The sequence below is a fragment of the Oryctolagus cuniculus genome, chromosome 20, assembly GCF_964237555.1.
Source record: "Oryctolagus cuniculus chromosome 20, mOryCun1.1, whole genome shotgun sequence".
In the NCBI taxonomy this organism is placed as follows: domain Eukaryota; kingdom Metazoa; phylum Chordata; class Mammalia; order Lagomorpha; family Leporidae; genus Oryctolagus; species Oryctolagus cuniculus.
In genome coordinates this window covers 14,675,847-14,701,329 of record NC_091451.1, presented here as the reverse complement: position 1 = coordinate 14,701,329, position 25,483 = coordinate 14,675,847, and the positions used below count along the sequence as shown (strand labels likewise).

Sequence of the window (25,483 nt, the reverse complement as noted above, 5' to 3'; positions counted from 1 at the left end):
GGTTCCTGGCTCTGGCTTCGGACTAACCATGGCTGTCTGTTGTGGACCAGTGGATGAGAGTGTTTTCTCTGTTTCTCTCTCTCTCTAGTGTGTGTGCGTGTGTGTGTGTGTGAAAATTATATATCTTGATGAAGGGGGAGAATCTGATTTCCAGAGATACTACATTATTAAGTGTCCAGTTTTCAGAAACAGTAAAACACAAGACCTACAATTAAACTGAAAAGCATGGTCCATTAAAAAATGAACCAACAGATGCTGCCCCTGCCAACAAAGACCCGATGTCAGATCTACCAAAGACTGCAAAATAACCGCCTTAGGTGCTCAAAGAAATAAAGGGAGATGTGGATAAAGTCAGGGAGATGGTACATGAACAGAACGGGAACATCAGTAGAGACAGAAAACATAAAAGAACCAAACAGAGTTCTGGAGCTAAAAAGTACAATAACTGAAATGAAAGGTTCACAGTATTCAAAAGCAGTCAGAAGCAGGCAGAAGAATCTAGAAACCTGACAAGGGAAGTTATCAAGCCTGAGGAGGAGAGAAAGATTGAAAGTGGACGGAGCCCACGGAACCTGTGGAACACCATCAAGGCTACCGACACAGCGGTAAACACACAACCCTCGCTGACAACCCACTCCTCTCATCCGCCCCCTATGTATACACAGACGTGCACACATCTGGGGATCCCAGAGGGACAGAGAGAGAATGAAAGGGGCATGAAAGACATAATGGCTGAAAACATCCCAGATCTGATGAGAGGTGGGTATCAATGAGCCCCAGGAAAGAGATGCTGAAAAAGACAGAAGACTCATGCTGACATACATCATGATCAGGCTCTGAAGAGCTGGAGAATCCTGAAAGTAGTAAGAGAGAAGTGTTCACGTACCAGGAGTCCTAAATGAGATTACCAGCAGATTTCTCATCAGAAACTTTAGAGGCCGGAGACAGTGGGCCAATCTATTTAAAATGTGAAAGGAGATTAAATAACAAAACTCTCAAATAAGAATGCTAGGGGCCTGCACTGTGATGCAATGGGTTAAAGCCCTGGCCTGCAGCGCCAGCATCTCATATGGGTGCCTGTTCGAGTCCTGGCTGCTCCACTTCTGATCCAGCTCTCTGCTATGGCCTGGGAAAGCAGTAGAAGATGGCCCAAGTCCTTGGGCCCCTGCACCCACATGTGAGACCTGGAGGAGGCTCCTGGCTCCTGGTTCCAGATCAGCTCAGCTCTGGCTGTTGCAGTCATTTGGGGAGTGAACCAGCAGAATGGAAGACTTCTCTCTCTCTGGCTCTACCTCTCTCTGTAAATCTCTTTCAAATAAATAAAATAATTTTTTTTTTAAAAAAAGAATGCTATCCAGCAGAACTGTCCTTTGAAGTGAGAGAGAAGGGGGGGGGGCATTCGGCCAAATGGTGAAGAGGCTGCTTAGGACGCCGAGTCCACACAGAATGCCTGGGTTCAATCCCCAGCCCTGGCTCCGGACTCCAGCTTCCTGCCAATGCAGACCCTCTTTCTGTCTCTGCTTCTCCAAGAGTGAGGGAGAAGTTAAGACATTTCTGAATGAACAAATACTGAGGAACTTCATTACCAAAGAACACTCAAGGGAGTCCTGAAAAATGGAAAAGCACGCTAGATAGCACCTTAAAAGCCCTATGAAGAAACAGAGATCTCAATAAACATAACTGCACGGGCAGTTATGGAAGCTACTATTCTTGTAACAACAGTGTATAAGTCTACCTTTCTCCTACCTGAGGCTGAGCAAAAAATTATTCATCTAAGAGCCAGTATTCCTGTCAGTCTGGTTTTTGACTCTATATTTCGTTTTCTACATAATTTAGTAGACAACTGCATTTAAAAGAATTGTTAGTTTATGTTTTGGGGCACACAATGTATACAGATGTAATTATGTGACGTCAAGAATCAAAGGGGTGTGATGAAGCTACAAGGGAACAGAGCTCTTGTATGTTATTGAAGTTAAGCTGGTATAAATTCAAATTAGAGCGTTATAACTTTCAGAGGTAAAGAAAATCCCCATGGTAATCACAAAGGAAAGTTTCAGAAATGAAAACGGCGAGAGGGAACGTAAACACTGAACAACAGAAAGTCAACACAACACCAAAGCACAGGCAGCGGCCTCCCCTCATCCAAGGTTTCATTTTCCACAGCTTCAGTCACTCACAGTCAACTGTGGTCCTAAAATAGTACACAGAAAATTCCAGAAATAAACAATTCATACGTTTTAAACGACGTGCCGTTTGGAGTAGGACAGTGAAATGCTGTACCATCCCCCTCCCTCCTGTGGATCACGGATCACCCCCATGTCCAGCATACTCACGCTGTATACACGGCCCTCCCATGACTCACACATCAGTTCTCAGATCAGCATCCTGCCATCAGGGTGCTCCTGTTCATATCACGTAGGGAGTAGCCTAACTGTAGCCTACTGTCACCACGGCTTAGTCACCTCACTTCACCACGCAGACTTTGTGTCACTTCCCATCACCATAAGCAGGCGACAGTGGTGTAATAAAGTGTTCTCAGAGAGAGACCACATTCACGTAGCTTTTATTACAGTGTATTCCTTTTGTTTTCTAAGATTTATTTTTTATTTATTTGAAATGCAGAATCACACAGGAGGAGAGGCAGAGAGAGAGAGAGAGAGAGAGAGAGAGAGAGAGAGAGAGAGAGAATGAGAATCTTCTATTCACTGGTTCACTCCCCAAATGGTCACAATGGCCAGGGTTGGGACAGGCTGAAGCTAGGAGCCAGGAGGTTCTTCTGGGTCTCCCATGTACATGCAGGGACCCAAGCACTTGGATCATCTTCCGCTGCTTTCCTAGGTATATCAGCAGGATCAGAAGTGGAGCAGCTGGAACTCGAACCAGTGTCCACATGGGATGCTGGTGTTGCAGGTGGAGGCTTAACTCTACACCACAATGCTGGCCCCTATTACAGTATATTGTTATAACTGATTGTATTATTAGTTACTTTTGTTGATCTCTTACTATGCCTAATTCATAAATGAGATAAATTTCATAGATAAGTATGCATAAGAAAAAACAATAAACAGAAGTACTATCCATGGTTTCAGGTATCCACTGGGGATCCCGGAATGTATAACCCGTGGATAAGGGTGCTGATGTAGTTAACTCAGAAATGAGGGGTAAAATAGCTGTAAGGCAACTAGAAAGCAAACAGCAAATTAACAGATGTTATTCCTCATCAGTAATTGCTTTAAATGTAAATGGACTAAATTATCTAATCAAAACACAGAGATTTGCAGAAAGGATTAAAAAAAATGACCCAAGTCTATGCTGTCTATGGGAGACTCACTTTAGATTCAAAGCCACAAAAAGACTGAAAGTGAGGGGATAGAAAAAGATACTCTAGGGGCTGGTGCTGTGGCATAGTGGGTAAAGCCGCGGCCTGCAGTGCCGGCATCCCATATGGGCACCAGTTCGAGTCCTGCTGCTCCTCTTCTGATCCAGCTCTCTGCTATGGCCTGGGAAAGCAGTACTTGGCCCCTACCCCTGCGTGGGAGACCCGGAAGAACTCCCGGCTCCTGGCTTCAAATCAGCCCAGCTCTGGCCATTGTGGCCACTGGGGAGTGAACCAGAGAATGGAAGACCTCTCTCTCTCTCCCCTTCTCTCTCTCTCTCTCTGCCTCTTTGTAAGTCTGCCTTTCAAATAAATAGATCTTAAAAATAAAAACAATGTATTAATACAATGTGCAGCACAGCAAAACAGAATACTTATAATAAAAACTTGTGAACCTAACAGCAGCTATCAAAATACACAAAACTTTTAGAACACAGAAACTCTTAATGATCTAGGGTTAGGCAAAAAGTCCTTAACTGTGATACCAAATGCATGATGTACACAAGATAAAGCTGGACTTCATTGGAACGAGAAACTTTTGTTGTGTGAAAGATACTTTATTCAGAGAATAAAAGGATGAAAGAGCAGAGCAGAGGAAATGTTTGTAGATTACATATACAACAAAGGAACTATAGCTGGAGTAAAGAACTCTCAAAATTCAACAGTGAGAAAACAAATGACCCAATTAAAAATTAGACAAAAGAGCGGCTGGGGCTGTGATGTGTGGGTAAAGCCTCAGCCTGCGCTGCCAGCATCCCATATGGGTGCCGGTTCAAGTCCCAGCTGCTCCACTTCCCATCCAGCTCTCTGCTATGGCCTGGGAAAGCAGTGGAACATAGCCCAAGTCCTTGGGCCCCTGCACCCATGTGGGAGATGAGGAGGAAGTTCCAGGCTCCTAGCTTGGGATAAGCAAAGCTCTGGCTGTTGCAGCCATTTGGGGAGTGAACCAGCAGATGGAAGATCTCGCTAACTCTGCCTTTCAAAAAAAAAAAAAAAAACCTTAAAAAAATTAGACAAAAGATCTAAATAGACACACAGATGGCAAACAGTATGTGAAAAGATGTTCCAGGTCATTAGCCATTAGGAAAAGGCAAACTAAAACCACATGGAAATACTCTACCCAGGACACACCTATTAGAGCAATTAAAATAAAAAACAGTAACAACAAGAAAGCAGCACTGTTAGGTGCTGGAAGGATGTGGAGGGGCAGACACTCTCGCCATGTGCAGCTGTAGGAGGCACAGATGGTACAGCATCTGGAGAAGGAATAGTTCAGCAGAGGCTCTTGCCTCATTTTTAACACGCAAAAGAACTTCACAAAGTTCGTGGAAAAAATGGCATTAAAAGTGCAAACAATCTTGAAATCCACGCAGAGAGGTCAGTGAAGGGGCATGGAAAATGCGTATTATGAAAGTATGCACGGATCTCAAAACTGTTTTCTATCAAAATAAATTATTGCTTTATTTCATTTTCCATGAACTTTTTGTGGTATGCATTATTTATAGGAGAAGCTTCTCAATTCTTCAAAATTTGTAAAATATTAATGTTCACTTTATTTTAAAGGCAGAGAGACAAAAGAGCTTTTCTATCCACTGGTTCACTCCCCAAATGCCCACAAAAGCCGGAGCTGATCCAGGCCAGAGCCAACAGCCTGGAACTCAATTCATGTCTCCCATGTGGGTGGCAGGGGCCCAAATCCCTGAGCCATCGCCTGCTCTCTCCCAGGGTGCCTACAGCAGGAAGCTGGATCAGAAGCGGAGGAGCCAAGACTTAAAGCAGGCACTGACACAGGATGCAGGGGGTCCCAACCCCCACCACTTCCAAGACCTTTTCCAGGTACCTTCGTCCGCTTACCAAATGACTCAGCAATCCCTTCCTGGTTATTTACCCTAGAGAAATAAAAACTTAAGTTCACACAAAAACTTGGATGGATGCAGCTCTGCTCTTAATGGCTATTAGATAAAGCTGGAAAAAATCCAATGTCTTTCACCAGGTGAATGAATCAACAGCCTTCTGTGTACATAGTGGAATGCTATTTACCAACAAAAATGAATGAACCACTGAGATATGCAACAAGTCGGCTGCATCACGCCCTGCGAGATCCCCGTTCCTGCGTGATGGCATTTATATGACGTCTGGAGAAGATGAACACCGGTGACAGAGAACAGATCGGGGACTGCGGGGATTAGGGACTGGGAAGATGTGAGTAGAAAGGGAGAGTAAGGGGGGGTGGTTTGGAGGTGATGGAATTTTTCAGTTTCCTGATTGTGGTTACAATACACAGAGCTGTACACCAAATAAAGGTCAATTTTACTGAACGTTAAATTAAAAAGTTAAAAAAGAAATCCACGTTACACGAATAAATACATAGAACCCCAAATAAGGGCACACAGAGAAACTAAGATTCCAGGAGGGCGTGAGAGGACAGACCCCTCGTCCTGGCTGGGGCTGGAGCGGTGGGCATCAGGAAGTTTTTTAAAAAAAATATTTGAGAGGCAGAGTTACAGACAGAGCAAGGGAGACATAGAAAGGCCTTCCATGCACTGGTGCACTCTCCAAATGGCTGCAACGCCCAGAGCTGGGCCAATCTGGAGCCAGAAGCCAGGGGCTTCTTTCTTCTGGGTCTCCCAGGAGGGGGCAGGGGTCCAAGGACACGGGCCATCTTCTACTGCTTTCTCAGGCCATAGCAGAGAGCTGGATCAGAAGTGGAGCAGCCAGGACTCGAACCGGCACATATATGGGATGCTGGCACCGCAGGCGTAGGCTTAGCCCACTAGATCACAGTGCCACAGTGCTGGCCCCAGGACTGTTTTCTTGTGGAAGTGACTCTTGAGTTGGGCTCTAAAGAATTTTCTTGGGCCAAAGGAAGTTGAATTGGCAGGATTTGCAAGTGCAAAGGCCCTGGGGCAGGGGACAAGGTCTTGTTTTCTTCAAAACTGACTTGCTCAGGTCATGCCCTGGGGGGTGGGAGAAGTGGTTTTAAGGGTTGGAAGTCAAGGCTGAACTCAGAGAATCACATTAGGCTGGTCTGAAGGTCTGACCCAGGCAGGCCCAGGCAGGGGCATGTAGGGGAGTGTAGCAGTGGGCTAGCCTGCAGACTGAGATGTGGAGCACCTCTGCAGAGAACAAGGGAACAATTAGCCTAAGAATGAGCCTTCAATGTCCCACCTCCTCCGACCCCCTGCCAAGCTGCCCCAGACAGGGCTTGGATTCTCAGTCCTCCCAGCAGGAGGCTGTCCCCCGGCCTTATCCCACAGGGTCCAGACACTGCAATGCGACATGTACAACAGACCCTGAACCGCCCCTGGTGAAGGCCTCTGCCTGGCTCACGGGCACAGGGCACAGGGGCAGCGGGGGACGAGAGGAGCCTGGCTTTTGCTGCCGGACCCGGTCCCGTTCAGAGACACCTGTGACAAGGATCGGGTGCTCTCCAGCGGGTACCCATCACCCCGCCGCACCCACCTCTGTCCTCCCACAGCCTCCAGGCCCAGGGCCCTCTCCCCCTTCCCAGCCTGGAGTGAGCCAGATCAAACCTGCAAATGAGCAGCTGACCAATTCACGGGAGTCTGTGGCACCCGTGGGCCACGCGAACCCCCCCAGAACTTGCTTTGTGGCGTGAGGAGGACCCAGGAGCCACCAGCTGGGCACACGGAGGGCTGCTACAGGCACCGCGCAGGCCGCCTTCCTACCCCTGATTCTGGGGACTAAGTAACAGGCTTTGTGGGTCACTTGCAAAGTCACACGGCCAGAACACAGTCCAGGACTGCGGGACCGCAGGGCCCCGGCACGCAGATCCGCAAACCTTAGCGTTTAAGTCACCAGCAGGAAATATACCGCACCCCCCCGCCCCCCCCCCCAAAACCCACTCCCGGCAGCGCTCCAGGGCCTCTGTCCCCGGGTCCTGGGTCCAAGCCCAGCAATCCGCATTCCAGACTCCACAGGTGTCCTCACGCTCGCTAGGCCTGACGCTAGGCCCGACGCCCTGGGGACCCATGGCCTCTAACCCGGGGCCCTCGAAGCCCCCTGCCCCCCCACCCCGGGGGTTTCAGGTAGCAGTGGTAGGGGGAAGGGCAGGTCCTAATCCGAAGAATTTGGGGGATTTTGCAAATGAGGTGAAGCCCCCGGAGGAAGCGCAGCACCACAGGGCTCCGCTGGGGAGGGGGCGCCTCGCGCGGCCGGCTGGGGGGCGGCGGCCCAGCGCGCTCCGCCCTCTCCCGCCGCGGGGTGCGCCCAGGCCCAGCGGACGCCCCCACCGCGTGCCCTGCGCGCCGACAACTTTCACTTTCCCCCTGCCACAAACCCCAGCACCCTACCTCTCACCCCCCGAGCCAGCCTACCTGGCCCACCCCCGGCCGCCGGGGCGCAGGCCGCCCGCCTCGGGCGGGGGGGAGGGCCCGGAAGTCCGGCGGGGCCGGGGGCCGGGCGGCCGCCTCCGGGTCGGGAGCCGCGGCGCAGGTGGACGGGCGGCGGCGCGCTCGGCCGACCCCGGGCCCCAGCGCCGCACCTGCGGGGCTCGTGCGCGCGGAGGCCGGCCCTGCCCGGCCCTGCCCTGCCCGCCGCGCCGTGGACGCCGGGCCTGCCAGGGGTTAAGGAGCTCGCTCCCTCCCTCGACTTCGGAAAGTCCCCTGAGTGACGTTTCAACCCGACAATTAAAAAAAAAAAGCGTTTAATTATAGAGACCGGCCTTGGGAGCTGGAACGAACCCGGCCGGTCGGCGGGGCCGGTAAACAACTCCGGAGCGCGCGGCCCGGGGCGGCCACCGCCCCCTGGGCCCGCACCCCCGGGCAGCGGGGGAGGGCAGGGCCCGCGGGAGTTGGAAAAGCGGAGGAAATTCGAGGAATCGGCTTTCTCTTTGAAAACTGCACTTTTTTTTTTCTCTTTTCCTTTTGCCAGCCCGGGGCGCCGGGGCCGCGGGACAGTGCTCGGGGCGCGGCGCGGGGCCTGCGGGGAGCCCCCCGTGTCCCTGCAGCGCCCCGCCCGCTCCGGGTCCCCGCAGTTACAGACCGGCCGGCCCGGGGCGGGGAGCGGGGAGGAGGGGGTGGCGGTGACTGGGGCGGGCGGGATGGAAGGCCGGAATAGCTTCGCTTCGGGACTCAGGCTAGAACCTTGTGGCTTTCACGCGCGCCCCGCTCGGTCCTGAAATCTGGAACTCATTACCTCGTCACCGGGAAACTGCACGGCCCCCCACCCCCCGACACCCGCCTCCCGGAGCTGGGGAGAGGGGAACGCGCAAACATCCCTTTAAGAAAGAAACCTCCACTGGAGTGATTTAGATTAAGGTGGATGGAAGTTATTTCCCTTCCCGGCGCTTGCCAGATTTCGAGAAAAGCTGGGAAACGGGAGCGGGGCGGGGGGAGCCGCGGGCGGCCGGACAGCAGCAGAGGGGCCGCCGCCGCCGAGGCTGTCAGAGCCGCACGATAAGAGCCGCCCCTGCCGGAGCTCACGTAGTGCGCGGCTGCGAACTTGGGTGTTTCGCAAAGCCGACAAACAGCCGGCGCCTAAACCTTGGGGTGGGTACGGTGTCCCTGGCTCTGCCCGGAGGTTGACGAATAAATAAGAAATGCAGTGAAAAAAAAAAAAAAAAAAAAAAGGAGCGGGGTGGGGGTGGGGGTGCGCCTCGAGCCCTCTGCGCTCCGCCCGCCCCGTCCTTTCCAAAGAAGCGAGCTCCTAATGGGGTGACCTAATTACATCGCAATGGAACTCGCTCTCCGCCACCCGGCGCGCGGGGTTTCATAACAAGACCCGGCAGCCTCGAGTGCTGGGAAGAAACGCGCGAGGCCCGAGGAGGCGGCCCGGCCCGCGTGGAAATAGGAAAGACACGCGGCCCCGCGATTTCCGCCTCGCTGTGCGCCCCGGCGCCCGGGCGGAGGCCGGGGCAGGGGCGGGGGGGGGGCATCCGGACCTAGCAGTAAATAAGTGGGTATTTTATCATTTTTTAAAAAGGGAGTTCATGATCACCGCGGGCCTTTTGGTTCGTGGGTCCCGTGTCGCCCCCTCCCCACCGCCCGCCAAATCAGCGCGGCCAGCCCAGCCATATGTTCCGTCCCCGTGGGGGCGGGAGGGAAACGACAATGAGTTAAAAGTGTCGCCTCCCCCTATTCGCCTGCGTGCTTAGCCAAAGTCACTTTTTTTTTCATTGTTCTAGTGTCGGGGCGAGGGAGGTGTGTGTGGGGGACGGGGGAAGTCGAGGCCTGTGTTTGAGAGCGCGCGTGGAAAGTGGTTCGTTGCTGTGGTTTCTTTTTTTCCTTTTTTTTTTTTTTGCGGGGAGGAAGCATTTAGGGTTTTCCTGTGCTTTTAAAAGTTTAGATTGGATGCGTGAAAGAAGCGCCACGCCTAGACCTGTTAAAAGTAGCAATCAGCCCGAGCGGTGGTCTTTTTTGGCAACGCCCCCCCCCCCCCGCCCACACCCAGACAAGCGCGGGCTGCAAAGCGAGCGCGAGTGTAGACGCGTGCTTGGCCCAGAATCGTGCTGTGCTCGCCCCCGCTGGGCGAAAAAGTTTCCCGAGTACCCCCGCCCCCCACTCCGCAAAAATAAAATAAAATAAAATAAAAAATAAAACAAACAAACAAACACAAACCCCCTCCAAGCCTCCAACCCTCGGCTCTAACGCTGCGTGCGTGCCGGCCCGCCCGGTTCGCTGGGAGACGCCGGGAGTGGTGCGGGCGCCTGGCGAAGTTTTCAGGGGACACCCGCACCCGTCGGACAACGCAGCCCGGGCGCACGGGACGAGCAAAAAAAAAAAAAAAAAAAAAAAAAAAGGAGAAAGTCGAGCCCGCCTTCGTGCCGGACAGAAAACAACAACACGACAACAGGCACCGAGCTGGGGGGGGTGACGTCACAGACCTGGGCTCGGCGGCTGTGTCCCTCCCCCTGCGCCGCGCGCACCCGGGGCGCGGGCCGGCCGAGCCCGCCGACTCGAAAGTTTTCCTCTTTAAGAAAAAAAAAAAAAGTTGTGCGCGGCTCGCAGTGGTTTTTTTTTTCCGCCTCTTTCCTCGTCTCCCCTCCCCCTTCTTGCTTTTCTCTCCTCCCCCCCCACTCCACCCCCAGCTTGACCGCATGGCTGATTCAACCTCGGTGTCAATCAACTTTTTTCCCCCTCCTCTTCCTCATTTAAATAACTTTAGAGCTCCTCCTCCCCCCCCCCGCCCCGGCCCACCAAATCTGAAACTTTATAAATTGGGCTTTGCGCGCCGCAGCCCGGGAGAGTGAGACAGGCGAGGGGCGCTGGGAGCAGGCGCGCGGGAGTCCAGACCCCAGAGCCGGCGGCTGCGCCTTCCCCGCACCGGGACCTTCGCCACGCACCAGACCCTCGCCTCTGCCCCCCGTGCGAGCGCTCAGGATGACCACCACCCTCGTGTCTGCTACCATCTTCGACTTGAGCGAAGTTTTATGCAAGGTAAAGTGGGGCGGAGCGACTGCTTTTTCGAAAAGTCTTTTTCGGTTTTGCCTTAAGAACGGCCGCACTCGTCCGTCCCCGGGGAGGCGGGGGGGAAGTTTGGGTCTTTGGAAAGCAGGAGGAAGAGGAGGGAGGCGAAGCAAGAGCTGCTTTGCGTCTCCGCCTGAGGTTCCGGCCGAGTTTGAAGGAATTTGTCCTCCGCACCCTTGGAGTCTCCACGGCCCCTGGCGGGGATGACCCCGGGGTCTAGGAGCCAGGATCCTGGGGGGCGAAGGCTGCGTGGCATCGGGGCAGGTCTGGGGCGAGTCCTCGGCCCGCGACGTGTGGCTGGGGCCGGGGTGCGCCCCGGTGCCGCGGCGCGGAGGGGCACGCGTCCATGCAAGCGCGGCCGGCTTGTGGGCTGGGCGTGGGGCTGCGGGGGTCCCGCGGGAAAACGAGTCTGGCGCGACGCGTGGCCGGGAGGTAACCCCACGCTTTCTGCTTCGGAGGAGCTGGGGAATCCATTCGGAGGAGAAAGGCCTCCAGTGGTGATTGAAAAGATGTTGCCAATGAGTCGGCGGCGGGGTTAGGGCCGCCGGGCCCGACGGCGCTGTGGGTCTAGGGGGCGAGTGGGCCCCGGGCTGCTCCCGAAGACCCGCGCGGCTCATGGGCCGTGGTGTTGGTGGTGGTGGTGGGGGACAGGGGGTCGTAACAAACTGCCAGGCTGAGCTTAAGGGTCCCTGTGAGGGGCCTGCTTCTTGGGCTTTGTAGCTTTGCCAGCCCGTGTTGGATAAAGCCGGTTTCAAACTCGGAGCCGTTCCAGGAGTGCGGTTTCAATGTACAGAACCAAAGCCTGTGGTGGTTGTTAAACTTCTTTGCAACCGCCCCCTCCCCCAGTTTGAAAGGGTGAAGCTGCTAGGCTGCTTTTAATTGCTGAAGTGTTTCTCCCCGGTCTTCAACACGTCGGGTCATGTTGCCGTCTTCCCTGCTCGCTGCTGCTGTCGGCGCAGCTGCCAGGGCCCCGGGGCTGCAGGCTTGGGGTGCCGGACGCCGGGAGCTGCAGAACAACTTTTAAGAAGTTGGAATGCTCAGCTTTCCTCCCTCGCGACCTCCACTCGCTCCCGCAGTCTCCCCCCTTCCCCGCGCGCTCCCGCTCTTTGATCTAGTGCGCTTTCTTCGCCCCCTCCCCCCGGCAGGACTTTTTAAATGAACCTCATTGTTGGGAACCGGCTCTCCACTGGGTTCCTGTAATCCGCTCGGTGGGGTGGTTGCAGTTACAGATTCCCGATCCCCCACGGCTGATCCCGAGGGGCCGACTTTAGAATTGGCACGGTGGCACCCACACGACCTGGGAGCCAACTCCCAGGTTCCCCCCCATCACACCCTTTCCAAAGCTCGTCCACCCTTTGGGCAGGTGACCAGGGTCTCATTGGAACAGAAACTTGCCTGTAGTTGCTCTGCAACACCCCCCCCCATCTGCTATTGATTGGGAGGTGGGGGGTGGGTGCTTGCCCTGGCTTCCCATCTGCAGCTTCGCGTTAAAGATTAAACACTGGTACTCTTCTTCAAGCCTGCTCTTGCAGCCAGGGCACTCACTGCAAAGGCATCTTTGCAGCCCAGGGGGTTGGGGAGAGCATTGTGGAATAGCCCCTTGGAGGAGCCTGGAGCCCCCTCCCTCCCCTTCCCCAGCGCAGACCGGGGCCCCTAGGTCTTCCGTCCTGCCCCCTTCAAGCAGGGAGCTCAGGCAGCCGTGAGCACCTGTTGCCCAGGGAAGGGAGCACTCTTCTGGACGAGGAAGTCCAGAGTCGTGGGCCAGGTCGTGCGTGGGAGCAGAGACGGATCAAGAGGGGGACTTGACTGTTAACTTTGCTCTCTGAGGCTTTTCATTTTTGGTAGGGGGAGGGGAGTCTTGCCAGGTCTGGGCTGAGCTGGGTACTTTGGGTGGAGGGGCCCAGGGGGGAGGTCAGGGAGTTGGTTTTACAGGTACAAGTGGTTATGAGGGTGCACGGCCTGGGTCAGCGTGGAGCAGGACAGAAGGAGAAGCAGTTTGTCAGCCAGCATTTTGTGGTTTCTTATTCATGGGACCAAAATCCACCTGGGGGCGGTTGGGGGCGGGGAGACGGCTCCTGTGAGAGGGGCCTGCCCCCGGCTGGATGCCCCCCATGGCTGACCGCCCCTTTCTCTGCCCTCTCCTCCCTGCAGGGTAACAAGATGATCAACTACAGTGCTCCCAGCACCGCGGGCTGCCTGCTGGACAGAAAGGCAGTGGGCACCCCTGCTGGCGGGGGCTTCCCCCGGAGGCACTCGGTCACCCTACCCAGCTCCAAGTTCCACCAGAACCAACTCCTCAGCACCCTCAAGGGCGAGCCGGCCGCGGCCCTGAGCTCCCGGGACAGCCGCTTCCGCGACCGCTCCTTCTCCGAAGGGGGCGAGCGGCTGCTGCCGCCGCAGAAGCAGCCCGGGAGCGGCCAGGTCAACTCGAGCCGCTACAAGACGGAGCTGTGCCGCCCCTTCGAGGAGAACGGCGCCTGTAAGTACGGGGACAAGTGCCAGTTCGCGCACGGCATCCACGAGCTGCGCAGCCTGACCCGCCACCCCAAGTACAAGACGGAGCTGTGCCGCACCTTCCACACCATCGGCTTCTGCCCCTACGGGCCCCGCTGCCACTTCATCCACAACGCCGAGGAGCGCCGCGCCCTGGCCGGGGCCCGGGACCTCTCCGCCGACCGCCCCCGCCTCCAGCATAGCTTTAGCTTTGCTGGGTTTCCCAGCGCCGCCGCCACCGCCGCCGCCTCGGGGCTGCTGGACAGCCCCACGTCCATCACCCCACCCCCCATCCTGAGCGCCGATGACCTCCTGGGCTCACCTACCCTGCCCGATGGCACCAATAACCCCTTCGCCTTCTCCAGCCAGGAGCTGGCGAACCTCTTTGCCCCCAGCATGGGGCTGCCGGGCGGCGGCTCCCCGACCGCCTTCCTCTTCCGGCCCATGTCCGAGTCGCCCCACATGTTTGACTCGCCCCCCAGCCCTCAGGATTCGCTCTCGGACCACGAGGGCTACCTGAGCAGCTCCAGCAGCAGCCACAGTGGCTCCGCCTCCCCTACCTTGGACAACTCAAGACGTCTGCCCATCTTCAGCAGACTTTCCATCTCAGATGACTAAGCCAGGGTAGGGAGGGACCCCCTGCCCGCTCCGCCCCGCCCCGCCCCCCCAGGCCCCTACCCGCCCGCCCGAGGCCCCCAGCAAGGTTAAGCTCAACCCCTCCCCCTACACACCCAGAACCTTGGAGTGCCCCTCCCCGTGCCCCCCGCCCCCCTGGTGTCCATGCCTAACATGAGGACAAGTCCATTTGTCAGTAGCTTCTTCTGGCTTGAAACCCCCCCCCCCCTCGGTTTTCACAGCCCACTCAACGCGCATAACAGACAAGTCCCATACTCGTCAGTAGACGCCTGTTTCCGACTTAAGCCTTAAGTGCCAAATCACAAAAGAAAAAGCAGTATCAGTTTACAGAAGCAACTTAGTGCCTTGTAACCGAACTTTGTCACTGTGACTATATTACCTCTTCAGCGCCAGGGGGCGCCCTTGGGCCTCCCGGAGCCTCTGCCCAGGGGGAGGGGGAGGGGGGAGGGGAGGGGAGGGGGAGGTGACCCAGAACTAGCAGCTCCCCACTCTGGCGACAGAGCTGTGCCTACCCTTGTCTCAGCTTCCTACACACTTCTTCCTCCCTCCCTGCCCGGGACCCCGCGCCCCACCTTGGGAGGAGTTGTTCTTGGCAGACTTGGGTTTGGGGGGTGGGGGGGAACCTTATCTTGATGCCCGAAAGTCTTTTTCCTTCCATCCCGAGCCCCTGTTGACTAATCTTGCCCAGGTTTGCTAAGTGCTGCAGGAAGGAAGGCTGAGAAAAGCGGACACGAAGATTTTGACATCCGTGGGACTTTGTGATTTAATTTTTTTTTCTTTTTTATTTTAAAGTGGGGAGGAAGGGGATGCTAGGTGGACTATGAGAGACTTGATTTTGGTGCTAAAGTTCCCCAGTTCATATGTGACATCTTTTACGGAAAAAAAATAACAAAAAAAGAAATGAGAGAAAAGCTAAAAAAAAAAAAACCATGTAAGGGGTGAGCAGTTAATGGTATTCATTCCACATACAGTATCTGTAAGGCGATTTCCTGTAGAAGTAGCTTTAATGGTTTTTTGCTCTAGAATACCGTAGGTCTCTCCTTAGAGCATCCACACCGTGCTTTTTTTCCCTGGGATTTAAACTTCATGTAACTTTCAGAAATTGGAGAGCAAAAATTTTGCTTGTCACTGCACATCAATATAAAAAAGCTTATTTAACTTATCAAAACGTATTTATTGCCAAACTATGCCTTTTTTTTGTTAATTTTGTTCATATTTATCGGGATGACAAATCCATAGAATATATTCTTTTATGTTAAATTATGATCTTCATATTAATCTTAAAATTTTGTGACGTGTCTTTCCTTTTTTTTTCCACAGTTTTAATATATTATTCTTCAACAACATTTTTTGTAACTTTACACTTTTTTTGGTTATTTTATTTTAAAAAAATGAAAAATTAATTTAAAAAAATGCAAAAAACTGTTGGATTATTTATTTTAGAAATTCCCCCCTTTGTGTTGGACTGCAAATTGAGTTTCTTTCTCTTTCGGCCTCTCACGACTAGGACTGAGAATGTTTGTAGAGGTTCTGTGACAGTGCAGAAGGGAACCAGCTTGTCGGGGGCACCTTCTGAAAGGGAGCGTCAGCGAGAGAAACCCTTTAACTTCCACGCGCCCGTCTCGACATTCCGCTGGCAGAGCTAAGGTTCTGGATTCTAGGTGTGGAGTTTCCGATGTTGATGTAAACAGAACTGGCGCGCGCGCACACACAAAGATGAATGTAATTACTCCTTTGGCTGGCCACTACCATTGCTTTCTATTTCTCTTTCTTTGTGTGAATTTATTTAAAAGAAAAAAAAAACTTTTTGTAACGACTATTTGCAGTTTAAAGAAAATCAATAAACCCCGTTTTTCTTTTTTTTCAAGAATTGTTGGTGATGGAGCTGTCTTACTTGGTTTGCGATTTCGCCGTGTATAGGGGGCGGGGTGGGGGGGCCTGCTGGGTCTCGGTTTTCTCACCTCCCAACAGCTTCACCTGTTGCTGTCTCTGTTGGTGCTGGAAGTTTGCCTGGCGGAGTGGGAACGGGGAGGAGGGGCAGCGCCTGCTCCGGCTGCTGCGTGGGCTCAGAGGGGGCTGACCGAGGGGCCAGCCTTGCCCCAGCACCACAGCTTCCAGGGTTGTTTCAGCGGTCAGGAGCTTCCAGGCTATCCTTGTCCAGCCCGGGTTCGCCATTGCTTTGGGTGATCCGTGTGGGGTGTTAAAGTGAGGGGAGCAGAGCCCGTGGCGTACCAGCAAGCCTGCATCGAAGAGGGTTCTTTTATTTGGAAGCCTTAGGCTCATTTCCCTCCCAGGAAGTTAGCTTCAAGTCTCAGCCTCTCCACCCTTACGCGGGGTGGGTGTGAGGAGCATCAGGGGGCTTGGGGGCTTGGTCACAAGGGACCTGGGGGGACTCGGGTTCTGTTAAGGGGATGTGGGTGTAGCAAAGTCACCAATAGTTCATGCCACAAGCACGGATGCCATGGGAAATAGGTTGTCATCTTGAGAAACCTGGAGTCCTTTCAGCTGGAAGCCCCCAGCCAAGGCCAGGTGACCCCACGCGAGGTGGTGGTATTGCACCTGCCAGAGAGGAGCTGCATCGTTCCCGAAAGCCTTGAGTCCTGTCCCTAGGAGGAATAACTTTACAAAGGAGGCGGAGAAACTGCTATTTGGGCGCTCGGTCACTGTTGGTTCCTGGCACTCAGTAATAGGTTTTGGGAGGTGGAAGTCCCACCAGACCCCTCTCAAAGGCAGTTAGCTCTGTGGCAGACACTGGCCAGGCCAAGGCCGTCCAGGGGCCGGGGAGGGACTTGCCCACACCCTCAGCACTGTTGGGGTCTGCTGCGGGGCACGGGAGAGGAAGAAATACAGGGGCTGGGTATAGGAAGGGGAAAAGCAGTGCTTTCTGGGAGCAGAGCGAAGCTCTTGTCCCCTAAGTAGAGTGACGGTGTGTGCGTGTGCGTCTGGGGTGGGTGACGGCGGCCTGTGGTCTTACTCTCTTGACTAAAAGCAAAAACGATGGATCCTTTTCCCCGAGTTTCTCCCAGGCAGGTGTACGTGGGCCTTTGGCAGGGCCGCTGACCGGGTCGGGGGGGCCAAGAGCGCTTCCCCAGAGCCCTGTATTTCCTCCATCAGAGCCAGCCCCTGGGGTTGGGTCACACAGATGAGTCACTGGCTGCAGGAGGCCCCGGCAGGCAGGAAGGGGTGGGTGTAAAGGGAAGAGGGGGCTCCCTGTGACACACTGACGGTCCCCAGGCCTTAGCTTCACCAGGGTGACTCCACGGGGTTTAGACCACCCAGGCCCATGAGCCTGATCTTGTACCATCTACCTCTCTCTCTCTCTTTGTTAAAGCTTTATTTATTTGAAAGGCAAAGTGAGAGAGAGAAGGAGGGAGAGAGGTCTTCCATCTGCTGGTTTACTCCCCAAATGCACGAACGGCTGGAGCTGGGCCGATCCGAAGCCAAGAACCAAGAGCTTCCTCCGGATCCCCCGTGTGGATGCAGAGACCCAAGCACCTGGGCCTTCCTCTGCTGCTCTCCCAGGCGCACAAGCAGGGAGCTGGATCAGAAGTGGAGCAGCCAGGACTGAACTGGTGCCCACACGGGATGCGGGCGCTGCAGACTGGCTTTACCTGCTACGCCACGGCACGGGCACCACCATCTAGCTCTTGGAAGGTGGACGAGATGGTCTGCATCTACTCGGGGCGGCCCGTGGGTTTTCCTAGGCGGTTAGAAGACAACGGGCCTCCACAGCTGCCCAGTGCTCTAGGCTGGCAGCATGGGAGCAATGCGCACCCAGCACTGACAGGCGACACCCCACCCACCCCACCCCCGCCCCGTCTCGTGCTCCCGTGGGAGTCGAAGGGCAGTGGGGCAGAAGGGTCAAGCTTGCTTTGTTGGTCGATTTCATGGGCACAAAGTCCCCTTCCCCAGCCCCTGGCCTGGGCCCTGGGGCGGACTTAGAATGAATGGGTGTGGGAGTCCATTGGATCATGAAGCACCGGTTCCCGAAGGGGCAGAGAGGTCACAGCAGGAGGAAGAAGGGACCTTGGGGCCCTTGGACCAGAGTTCAAATCCCAGCTCCGATGGGTGAATGAGTCAGCCTTGGGCTTTTCAGCCGATCCCAAGGGGTTACTGTGGCGAGCAGATGACCCCGTCGCTGTGTCAGTTCTTCCTAAGTGTTGCGGGTTCTTCTAAGAACCTGTGTCTTCACTCACAGTGACTCAAGGAAGAAGTCCCCCGTTTCATGTATGGAGACACTGGGGGGCCGAGAAGTTCAGACTTGTCACACTGAGAAAGTGTCAGGACTCCTGCCCAGGCAGGCCAGCCCCACGGTGGGCTTCGCCCCTGCAGTGTCTGGGACACAGAGCACACTTGGCACTGTCCCTGGCACACAGTAACTGCACATTGACCAGGTTAGCTGCCGGCTCCCTTGGCCCTTAGTGCAGAACCTGCTGGAGCCCCACAAGCAACCAGTAGGGTTGGATGGCTCAGCACACACCCTCCAGCCAATGTCATGAACTCACGCCCCACGAGGCTCAAGATTGCAGTGTTGGGAGGAGGGGACCCGGGAGGTGGGGCAGGCCACCCCCTTGGACTTTCCCCTTCTCTGCTTGCCGTGAGTTGGCTTCGTTAATGATCCACAGACCAGAGGGTGCCCCAGGGCCGCCTTGGGGAGTTGGCCTTGTGCCCTTCTTCCCCTGGGGCCCCCCACCCCTGCGCTAGCCAACCATTGAGTCATGTCTGGCTAGGTTGGCCGGAGGCTACCTCAGTTCAGAGTAGGAGGCGGGTGGGCAGCCAGCTCTTGCCCACCCCTCCCCCTCTTCTGAAGGCCCTGCCCGCCTCTGCAGCGGCCAGCAGGGAGTCCCAGACCTGGGAAGCAGAACGAAACCTTGCCTCTTCTCCCGGTCAGGTCAGCACGGGGGGACGCACCTCTTGGAGGTGCCTGGTCTAAGGGCTGACCGTGCTTTTTGAAAGAGTTCCAGTGTGGGTTACTGACAAGGAAACCGGTGTCTGGGGAGCTGGGGCAGGGGCTGCCCACGGAGAGCCACTGTTGGTCAGTGGACAGGAATCTCCTCCACGTTCGGGCTATTTGCACTTGTTTCAAAATCCTGGCAGAGCCCAGGTCTCAAGGTACAGGGCTGTGACGACTGTACCTGTGCTACCCGCCGGGGGTACGGTGAAAATAAATATTGGTGACGGCCAATTTGTTCACCCCCGAGCCCAGTCAGGTAACTGCCCCCTGACTCCCGGCTGAACCTCACGGAGAGGGAGCTCCTGACCACGTAGGCAGAGTTCATTTCTGCTGCTCCCCTGCTCTAGGGAGATGGGAGCTCTGTCGCCCATGGTAAGGAGCTGGTTTTGGAGTCTGAGGGATCTGGGTTCAAGTCCTGGCTCAGCCTCTGTGACCTTAAGCTAAAAACCCAGTGGGCAGGAATGGGTGTTTTGGGGGTGCAGTGGTTAAGCCCCTGCCTGGGGCACGTGCAGCCCATTTCTGAGCGCCTGAGTTTGAGTTTCAACTTTGTTTCCAACCCAGCTTCCCGCTAATGCACACCTTGGGAAGCGGCAAGTGATGGCTCATGGACTGGGGGTCCCTGCCACTCACATGGGAGACCCGGATTGGCTTCTGAGCTCCTGGCTTCAAGCTGACTTATCCCGGACTGTTGTGGGCATTTGGAGATTGAACCAACATATGGAAGATTCTACCATTCTCTCTCTTTTTTCCACTCTGCCTTAAATAAATAAATATTACATAGACTCATTTAAATGATAATAAAACTCAGTAAGCAGACCAGAGCCCTGCCATTTGCAAGCTAGAACGCTGATGCTGCTCCTACAATACACCTGGTTTAGAGTCACACCCGGAGTCCCATACAGCAACACCAGAGAGCACATGACCAGATACAACCACTCCGAAGAGCTGCAGGAAGGTAAAGCTGAGTGAGAAGCGGCAGCCCCCAAAGAGCCCATAGCGTAGGAGTTCACACCCACGAAGGCCACAAACGGGCAGACCCCACCTAGGATGACAGAGATTGATGGGAAGACAGAGGGAGCGCATCGAAGTTCACGGAGCTGTGCCTGACGATCTGCACAAGTTTCCTCTGTGCGGTGTACGTCTCAGAACTAAGCACCTACAGATCTGTGTGAGTTTCCAATACTGCATGCAAGAGGCAAACAAAAAGAAGAGAGTATGGCCGGCGCCGCGGCTCAATAGACTAATCCTCCGCCTGCGGCACCGGCACACCGGGTACTAGTCCAGGTCGGGGCGCCGGATTCTGTCCCGGTTGCCCCTCTTCCAGGCCAGCTCTCTGCTGTGGCCAGGGAGTGCAGTGGAGGATGGCCCAAGTGCTTGGGCCCTGCACCCCATGGGAGACCAGGAGAAGCACCTGGTTCCTGGCTTTGGATCAGTGGGGTGTGCCGGCCACAGCGGCCATTGGGGGGTAAACCAACGGTAAAGGAAGACCTTTCTCTCTGTCTCTCTCTCTCTTTCACTGTCCACTCTGCTTGTCAAAAAAAAAAAAAAAAAAAAAAAAAAAGAGAGAGTAGTACCTGGCCTGTTAGACATGTGACAAACCGTGGCTGGTTTTGTGGTAGCGGCAATCACACAGTGTCAGTACCAGTTTGGGCCCCTTTTTGTGGAAGAAGGGAATGGACCTGGAGCAGGTGAGAAACTTGTCTGGGGAGAGGGGCCTTTGACTTAGTGGGTGGTTGCACCGAGTCCCCTAAGCCCTACGGCCACTCCGTGAACAGATGCAGCTTCTCTTCAGAGAAAGCCGCATCCACAGCCAGCCAGGCACAAGCAGGGTGACTCATGAATACACGCAGTCACCCACATTTCTCTTTGTGGGTTCAAAATAAATCTCCCGTAGCAAGTGGGCACCTCCCACACTTTGTCGGAGGCGGAGGGAAGCCAAGCCCCAGATGGCTGGGCTCCCAGGGGCTGGAGACAGGAGACCTGTGGCTGTCAGGCCAGCATCCAGGAGTCACTGTCCTGGGAGTCAGCCATGTGGGCCACTCTCCTGCCGGTCCCAGCCCACCCTCCCTGAGCCCGATGGTAGCTGTGAGGCCACAGAGAGGCCTGGCTGGCAGAGGTGGGCTGTGGGGGTGGCGGCCTGCCTGACCCAGCCTGTTTTCCTGGCCTTCAGGCTCAAGGGTACATGGAAGAGCAGCCCTCCAGCCTCCGATCCTGCAGCAGGGCTCTGGGGACGTGTTCTTGGCTCCTCATGGGAGACACCCAGCACGGTCAGAAGATCTGGCTGTGGCAGGCTCTGGGGACCTCAGTGTTCTGGGGAGGGCACAGCTTGAGGCAGCATTGGGGGGGCGTGTCTGGGGTGCAAGGGAAAGCCTTCTGTTTGTTTTAAATATTTAATATGGGGGGGAGAGAGAGATCCCATCTGCTGATTCACTCCCCAGATGCCCACAACAAGACATTCGGCTAGGCCAGGCCAAAGCCAGGAGCCAAGAACTCTTATCTGCGTCTCCCTTGTGGGCGGTGGGGAGTCAGCTCCTCCAGCCAGCACTGCTGCCTCCCAGGGTCTGCACTGGTGGGAAGCTGGAGCTGGGATCACACCCAGGCACCCCATGTGGGATGCGGGCGCCTTCACCAGCGTCTTACCCAGCAGGCTGAACTCCCGCCCTGTGAGGGCCTTCAGTCTCACAGCCGGGGCACCTCGCCTGCTTAGTCTCATTCCAGCCCCTTCCGGTAGGCCTGGGTTTCTGACCCTGCTCAACCACGGACAAGCTGTGTGACCTTGGGCAAGTTGCTTAGCTTCTCTGAGACTTGTTTTTCTCCTCTAAGCATGGGGCCCAGGAAGCTTACTCATCCTGCCCACACGGCAGGGCTATGGTGAGGATCGGATGAGATGCAGAGGAAGGAGTTTTGGAGTGAGAAGACCCAGGCCAGAGGCCCTGTTGAGAACGTGGGGACCAGCATTCACTCCTCAGAGACACAGAGCCTCTTCTCCAGTGTGTTTCTGTGTCGTAATCCGGTGGTTTGCTGGCCCTGCCTGCTCTCTGGGTTTCCTGTCTCCGAGTCACACGAGTCACACGTGGTGTGTCTGTTGCAGTTCACTTTAAAATTTACATAAGAAGGGGCTGGCTCTGTGGCGCAGTGGGTTAAAGCCCTGGTCTGCAGTGCTGGCATCCCATATGGGCGCCGGTTCTAGTCCTGGCTGCTCAACTTCCGATCCAGCTCTCTGCTATGCCCTGGGAAAGCAGTGGAAGATGGTTCACATCCTTGGGCCCCTGCACCCATGTGGGAGACCTGGAAGAAGCTCCTGGCTCCTGGCTTCAGATCGGCGCAGCTCCGGCCGTTGCGGCATCTGGGGAGTGAACCAGCGGATGGAAGACCTCTCTCTCTGTCTCTACCTCTTCTCTGTAACTCTTTCAAGTAAATAAAATAAATCTTTTTTTAAAAATAAAATTTATGTAAGAAAAAAATAACAGGAGCCAGCAGTGGCTGGAGCCCTCTGTCACTCAATCACATATCAGAGAACCTGCCAATACTTCCATTAGCCCCATTTTATAGACGGGGAAAGTCAGGCTAGGGAGAAGTTACCAGTCCCAGTTGCACAGCTGTACACCCCCAAGCCGGGACCCAGGTCTGTGCAACCCCCACACCCAGGCTCCCAGCCCCCACTTGAGGAGGGAAGCAAACATCGGGTTGCATGGGCTGCTCGGCTAGTCCAGGTCCCTGCTGTCCCCCTCCCCTGGAGCACCCCCCCCATCCTGGTGGAGAATGTGTCTCCTTCCAGCTCCTCCTTCCGGAAGGTGTCCCCATCCTCTCTGCTCACCCTCTGCTGCCCAGGGAGCTGGGGTGGGAAACACAGGCTGGACTTCTTCCCTGCCTCCTTTACAGACAGGGAAACTGAGGCACAACATGGGGAATGGCCCCTGTCGGCTGCACTGCAGCCCGGCTGTTGAGGGAGGGAATCCTGGTTTAATCCCCGAGGGTGGGGGGTGGGGAAGCTGGGGTGCAGCCGCAGCCTTTCCGACCAGCTACCAGCACCAACGCCTCCCTGAAACTCGTGACCTTGGGGCCTGCTCTGGAAGCCAGCAGGATGGTTGCTGGGCTTGGTGGTCCCTGTTTCAAGGTCTTTTTTTTTTTTTTTGTGATTTATTTGCATTTTATTTGAAAGGCAGAGACAGAGACAGAGAGAGATCTTCCATCTACTGGTCCACTCCCCAAATGCCTGCAACGGCCAGGGCTGGGCCGGGCCAAAGCCAGGAGCCTGGAACTCAATGTAGGTCTCCCACATGGGGGGCGGGGGCCCAAGTATTTGCGTCATCAGCTGCTGCCTCCCAGGGTGCACACTGGCAGGAAGCTGGCATGGACGCCAAGTAGGCGGGACTCAAGCCAGGCGCTCTGACGCAGGAGGCCTGCCTTGGAGCCTTCCCTCTTGAGAGATATTGGCTGTAATGATTCAATTGCAACCAGCAGTCCCCCTTCCACCCAAAGAACTTGTTTCTAGGGGTCCAACTTGGATCTAGGGGTCCAAGGGAGCAAATGTAGGCGCTCAGGGCTCTAGCCTGAGTGGAGAGAGGAGGAAGGAGACAGCAGCCCATCAGCACGGATCCTCACCCTGCCTTTGCCTCTTCTGTCCCCGGTTGCTGACCCGTGTGCTGCCCCCACACAGAGTGCACGGAGGCTCTGGGGGCAGCGGGCAGCCGGTTCAGACTTTGGGCCCCAGGTGAAAGCTGGTTCCGTGCTGTCCTGGAGTCTGCTTCCCCCTCGGCATCCTGCGGCTCTGCCTAGGTTTGGAGCTGCCGCTGCTGCTCCCTGCACAGAGGGTGACACCTGCAGCTCAGGTGCAGAACTCTTGGTGCGTGGTCAGGTCAGATGTGCTGGGAAGGTTTCTGGGGTGCAGGGCTGCATGGAAATGGGGGGGTAGGGAGCAGCACTTTCCCTTTGTAGACCTGCTGTAGGTATCCCTGGGGCGGGGGGAGCTGGAGTCTGTCCCAACATACAGCAGACCTGCTGAACCATGCGCAGCCTGGCACCAGGCCCGGAGGGCACCAGTGTCACCCTGACCCTCACTTGCTGGTGGCCCTGGATGGTCACTTCCAATCTCCAGGCTAGAGTTATAGGCGGAAGGGAGTTGGCCCGTCCTGTGAATGAAGTCAGGTGACTCACATGGACGGTCTGAGATTCTAGGAGATGGCTGGCTGAACATTCTTTCAAGTGGGGGTTTGAAATGCTTTGATGAAGTGTAGGTCAAATGGGAATGTGGAAGTCTACATAATATTTTCCCAAGCATCCTCCTTCAAATTAAAACATGGACATGGCTGTCCTATTTTAGGTCTTTTTTTTTTTTTTTAAAGACTTATGTATTTATTTGGAAGGCAGAGTTACAGAGAGGCAGAGGCAGAGGGACAGAGAAAAAGGTCTTCCATCCACTGCTTCACTCCCCAAATGGCTGCAATGGCCGGAGCTGGGCCAATCTGAAGCCAGGAGCCAGGAGCTTCTTCCAGGTCTCCCACGTGGGTGCAGGGTCCCAAGCACTTGGGCCATCTTCTACTGCTTTCCCAGGCCATAGCAGAGAGCTAGATTGAAAGTGGAGCAGCCGGGACTAGAACCAGCGCCCATATGGGATGCTGGCACTGCGGGTGGTGGCTTTACCTGCCACACCGCAGCGCTGGCCCCACAGGGCTGTACTTTGGACTGGAACGTGCTGCTTAACCTGTATTAGCTGACTGTTTCTGTGCAGACAATGAGTTACTCAAGTTTGAAGCGCCAGGGAGGGAGATGTTTTAGACAAGCGGAGCTGGACTTTGGAGGCAGTGAGCTGCCAGCGTTTGGTAATCTTCAAACAAAAGCTCAGTGCTGGGGGCTCCGTTGTGGCCAGCGGGCTAAGCCTCTGCTTGTGACACTGGCATCCCGTATCCGAGTGCCGGTTTGAACCTAGTCCCAGCTACACCACTTCTGACCCTGCTTCCTGCCTGGGAAGGCAGCAGAGGATGGCCCAAGTGTCTGGGCCCCTGCACCCATGCGGGAGACCTGGCTCCTGGCTTCAGCCTCACCCAGCCCTGGCTGCTGTGGCCAGTTGTGGGGAGAATCACTGGATGGAAGACCTTTGTCTCTCTCCGTCCGTCCTTCTCCCTCTCTCTCTGTGACTCTGCTTTTCAAATAAATAAATAAATAAATATTTTTTTAAAAAAGCTTAATGTTGGGGTGGGTTTTGTGGCACAGCAGGTTTAGGCACTGTTTGGGGCGCCTGCATCCGCTAGTACAGAGCCTGGTTTAAGTCCCAGATAATTTGCTTCCAATCCCGTGTCCTGCTAATGTGCACCTGGGAGGCCGCAGATGATGGCTCCAACGTTTAGGTCACTGCCATTCACAGGGGACACCCAGGTGAGTTACTGGCTCCTAGCTTCAGCCTCCTGGGCATTTGGGAAGTGAACCAGTGGATGGAAGATCTCTTTCTCTTTCTCTTTTTCTTTCTCTTTCTCTGTCTCTGTCTCTGCCTCTGCCTCTGCCTCTGTCTCTCCCTCTCTCTGTCACTCTACCTTTCAAAGAAAGAAACATTGAAAAAAAAAAAAAAATCTCAGTGCTCTCTGCCGCGCCCCCTTCAGT

At 55.2% G+C, this 25,483-nt stretch overlaps 1 protein-coding gene across 1 annotated transcript; it reads left to right on the top strand.

The window, feature by feature from the left end:
- The first annotated feature begins 10,560 nt into the window (after positions 1 to 10,560).
- ZFP36L1 (ZFP36 ring finger protein like 1) lies at positions 10,561 to 15,802 on the top strand. The gene is made up of 2 exons (XM_002719544.5): positions 10,561 to 10,773; positions 12,955 to 15,802. Exons 1-2 carry the CDS (start codon positions 10,717 to 10,719, stop codon positions 13,912 to 13,914), a joined length of 1,017 nt encoding a protein of 338 aa, XP_002719590.1. The 5' UTR covers positions 10,561 to 10,716; the 3' UTR covers positions 13,915 to 15,802.
- The last annotated feature ends 9,681 nt before the right edge of the window (positions 15,803 to 25,483 follow it).

Coding starts and splice junctions, on each gene's coding strand:
- ZFP36L1 (XM_002719544.5), top strand. CDS start 10,717: ATGACCACCACCCTCGTGTCTGCTACCATCTTCGACTTGAGCGAAGTT. Junction 10,774..12,954: donor TGAGCGAAGTTTTATGCAAG/GTAAAGTGGGGC, acceptor TCCTCCCTGCAG/GGTAACAAGATGATCAACTA.